The sequence below is a fragment of the Dipteris shenzhenensis genome, chromosome 14 (assembly GCF_047967505.1).
Source record: "Dipteris shenzhenensis isolate YYH24624 ecotype China chromosome 14, Dip_SZ_1.0, whole genome shotgun sequence".
NCBI lineage: Eukaryota > Viridiplantae > Streptophyta > Polypodiopsida > Gleicheniales > Dipteridaceae > Dipteris > Dipteris shenzhenensis.
Window position 1 is genome coordinate 15,514,796 of NC_141609.1, and position 4,001 is coordinate 15,518,796.

The window sequence follows — 4,001 nt, forward strand, 5'->3', positions numbered from 1 at the left end:
TGACGAGGGAATCCAGCTACGATAGCCTTGTCCGTGAAATTAGGCATGGAAATCTAAATGTGGAGATAAAAAAAATTTTTGGGGGGAAATTATTTGGAATTTTGCATGGGAAGGGTACGTTGGGCAAGACAGGCTGGCTCAAGCAGGCTTCTCTCTCTAGACGCGCTTTCAGTCTCTCGTTCTCTCTCTTTCTGTTTCGCTGTTTCTCTCTTTCTCTCTAAATCTCGTCCTCGTCAGAACGGAACTCTTTGTCATCTGTCCTTGATTCATCTTTGAATTCTGATGAGTCGTCTTCTTCACCTCTTTTTCATCACGAGTCATCAGTGATCATTCACCTTCATAATACGTCCTTCCCAGAATCCCAGCTCTTCCCTGTCCTTCCTTCAAGTCCTTGCCTTTCTCCAGCTTCTTTCAGCTTCCCTCCCAAGTCCCGACTCCCCTATCGCCACACTCTTATCCTCCCAGCTTCACGTATCACCGCGATATCTCCCTCCTTGGCTCCACGTCTCAGGCTTCCAGTTCTTTCGTCCCTCCCTCCCTCTTTCTTTCCTCCACAGACCCTGCATGAACTAGCTCTGTCATCACTTTACCTATGGAGTAAGTATATCATAACTTTCTCTCTGCCTTTCTTTCGGAGCATTCTACAGACCTCCAGGCTCCACGCAGATTCCTGTCGATTTGCGAAGAGAACCTGCTTTTCCCGTCCTCCGTCTGAAGAACACCCTCTTATCCGCCTCGCTTCCTGGATTCCCCACACCCGTCGGAACGTGTTCTTCAAGATCTCGAAAGGAGCGGGAAAAGGTTAGCGCCCCGGTGCTAAAGCTTCATTGAAGTGTTCTGACCTCAGGTACTATCGTCCCATCGGAATCGAAAAGTGATTGCAACGAGTCGAACTAGACAATTTCCATTTTCTACTTCTAATTGCCTCGGCTGCCAAACCCGGATGTCACAACCTCTTTAATCGAGCTCCAGCATGTCTAATAAACTTCATTTATTTGCGAATTTCAGGGTGTCCCTGCGTCTCCTAGTTGATTTACGGATTTGGGACCTAATGCATCCGAATCCCGATACCGCTTATTCGCTGAAGAATGTCGTTCTTCGTGCGGAGCCTTCGCTGCTGATTGCACCTGGATCGATCCCATCTTCTTAAGAGAGCTTCTTCAAGTCTTCCTTCTTGAACCGGGCAACTTGTGCGAGAGATGGTGGATGGGTATCACTCTAAGAGCTCTTATGCCCATGCAGCAGGATTTAAGCGTGTTTCAGCCAGGCCTAACTTGGGTCCGACCAGCCCTGGTGCTAATCGAAATGTATGCTTCTCTTTCGCTGCGTACGCTCGCAACGTTGTAGACCATCTCAAGAAGTGCGAAGTACCAATCGCCAAAGGGTTATCTGATGAGGAATTCAAACGGGTCGAGAAGATTTATGGCTTTTGCTTTCCTCCGGATTTAAGATCTCTCCTACAGGCAGGACTGCCAGTTGGAGTAGGCTTTCCTGATTGGAGGTCTGCTTCTGAGAAGCAGCTACGTCTCATGCTGAACTTACCAGTAGTGGGCCTTTGCTACGAGATTGCTCGAGGTAAGTTCTGGTGGAAAGAATGGGGTTCACGTCCAGTGGACACGGAAGAGGCGCTACAGATTGCCCGCAGAGCATTCAATATGTCTTCTATTCTTGTGCCAATATATTGTCATTGTTATATTCCTTGCTCCCCGAACTTAGCTGGAAATCCAATCTTCTTCGTCTATGAGAAAGACGTCTATTATTGTGGATACGACCTCGCCGATTTCTTTGAAAGAGAGGTCTTCGTTCCTCTCAAAAACCTCTCAGCAGACTCAGTTACGCAAGAATTCCAAGATTCATGTTCTGGGTTGAGAGAAAAGGCAAACGATAGCTGTGGATACCAAAATCGCATCAGAAGGAACATGAGCACGATCAAGGAAGACGTGGTTGTGGAACCAAAAACGAGTAATCAGGGACAAAAACTCGAGCCAAATGCAGGGGCCTCCAGTCAAAGTTTGCTTTCCGAATTCAATAGCACTGATGACAGGTGGAAGTGGGAATTATACGACAATAAGGATTCTTGGAGGAGTAAAGACGTTTTATCGAGGAAATCCGTGAGCGAAGAACCGCTCCAACCTTTGGAAAGGCCAGAGACTCTTGTAAGAAGTGCCGGTAACTCTCCCAGGATGGGCCAGAACATAATGTCCAGGTATATGTACTTTCATGAGCAACCTCTTCCGACCAAGGATCTGGCACAGTTTACTATCGCAGCCCCCCCCTGGGCGGCGAAAGCTGCTAGGAAAATTCCGCTGTGGAGTGACTTTGCGGAGAGTAAGGGGAGTTTCAAGGACTTGCCGGTTCCAGAGAACTCATCATTCTCCATGTACACCCTTGAAGTGAACGTTGCCAAATCGCCCACAACTAAAACTAAAGAGCCGATAGTGAAGCTTGAGTGTGGTGGTGCAAATAGCCGAACGAATAAGAGATGGTTGGGGGGGTATTTCAAAGATATGGAGAAACGATTAAGGATAGGCGGTTGGAAGCAAGATGAGATTGCAGAAATGATTGATTCTGTGTTGCCTGACGAGCAATGCCTTCCCAAGCAGCAAACTTGTGAGGAGATACTGAATGCCCTGGTCCTGAACGCAGACGTTATGTCAGCATCTCTAAGGAATGCTGGATGGAGTGCCCAGGAAGTGTTGGAAGTCTTCAGTTTCGGTCCTTTATCCCAGCGGCAGCCCAAGCAGAGCTGCGGAGCAATCAACTGGAAGGATACCCTTAGTGCCAGCCGAAAGACGAAGAAGGTGGTGGGTAACAAGCTTGGAGACTTCTTGGCCCAAGCTTAGTCTCCAAGGTATGGTTCTAAAATAGGCTCGGGGTGGACGTAGCATGGAAAGCCCTAATGTATGGTTCAAATATAGGCTCAGGGTGGACGTAGCATGGAAAGCCCTCGGGTATGCGTCTGAGTAAGATGGAGATGAGCAGAGGGAGAATTGCCAAGCTCACTAAAGGTGATATTTCAAAGATCCAGGACTCAGCGTTGCCCTCATGCACCTTGGCTCATGAAGGTTGCCAAGCACTGGTTCGATCGCAAGATCAGCTATACTTTTCCTGCGGCTGTCAAAGAAGCATCGTTGTGATATCACAATCTCGCTTGGTGCAACCTTTCTACTCTAAGGTTCTAGGTGGAACACGATGTTTCCTTGCCCAAAGGATTTATGAGAACATTGTGGATTTTTTGTGAGTCCTTTCTCTCACAACATATAGCATTGTGGATTTCTTGAGAGTATATTCTCTTTTGTAGAGTATTGTCAATTCCTTTGAGTATTCCCTTTTGTAGAGGATTGCCAATAGTCTATTCTACGCAATGCAGCGTATGTGTGTCTTCTGATTCTCCCTCAACAGTCTGAAACCTGTCATCAGGCCTGTCCACAGCGTCTGCATTACTACACATAGTTATAGGTCAGAAGATTTGCAGCCAGCATCTCTGCTTCTTATCCTCAACTTGAGACTCGTCTCCTCCCTTAACATGCTAGAGCCTGTTCATTGCCAAGCATCACAAGATTTGCAGCCTCTTCTTTGATCTTCATCTTCTTATCGTCCTGGACAGCTGGAATCAAATATGGCTGATATCTGTGCAATTGTTGAGCATGATCCTCTATCAGACTATTTGCAGCTCTAGTGTGATCCCACCACGATTACCATGATTAAATGTGTTATCAAATGTCGCTACAGCCAGTCACCTGTGCATTGTTTAACACAAGTCTATATCAGATAGGCACCCATTGTCATACTCCAACAGTCTACTTGCCACACCCAATTTGGCAGGCACTTTGCTTTCCTTTAGAAAATTGCCAACGTTTATTTCATACATAATGGCAACTTGTGACTTGCCAACGCTCATCTCGCCGAGGTAAGGTTAGAGCCAGTGCACATCCAGAGGGGATCTAGCTGCTAGCTCCATAGAAGACATCTTGTTCACATGGGAAACAAGTAGCCCTCCC

General features: G+C 47.0%; 1 protein-coding gene across 1 annotated transcript; it reads left to right on the plus strand.

The window, feature by feature from the left end:
* Nucleotides 1–360: 360 nt before the first annotated feature.
* Nucleotides 361–3,540, plus strand: LOC147894245 (uncharacterized). The gene is made up of 3 exons (XM_087385246.1): nt 361–769; nt 823–847; nt 1,009–3,540. The coding sequence occupies exon 3, from the start codon at nt 1,200–1,202 to the stop codon at nt 2,841–2,843; it is 1,644 nt and encodes a 547-aa protein (XP_087241372.1). The 5' UTR covers nt 361–769; nt 823–847; nt 1,009–1,199; the 3' UTR covers nt 2,844–3,540.
* Nucleotides 3,541–4,001: the final 461 nt, after the last annotated feature.

Excerpts from the sequence above, each read along its gene's own strand:
- LOC147894245 (XM_087385246.1), top strand. The coding sequence starts at position 1,200 with ATGGTGGATGGGTATCACTCTAAGAGCTCTTATGCCCATGCAGCAGGA.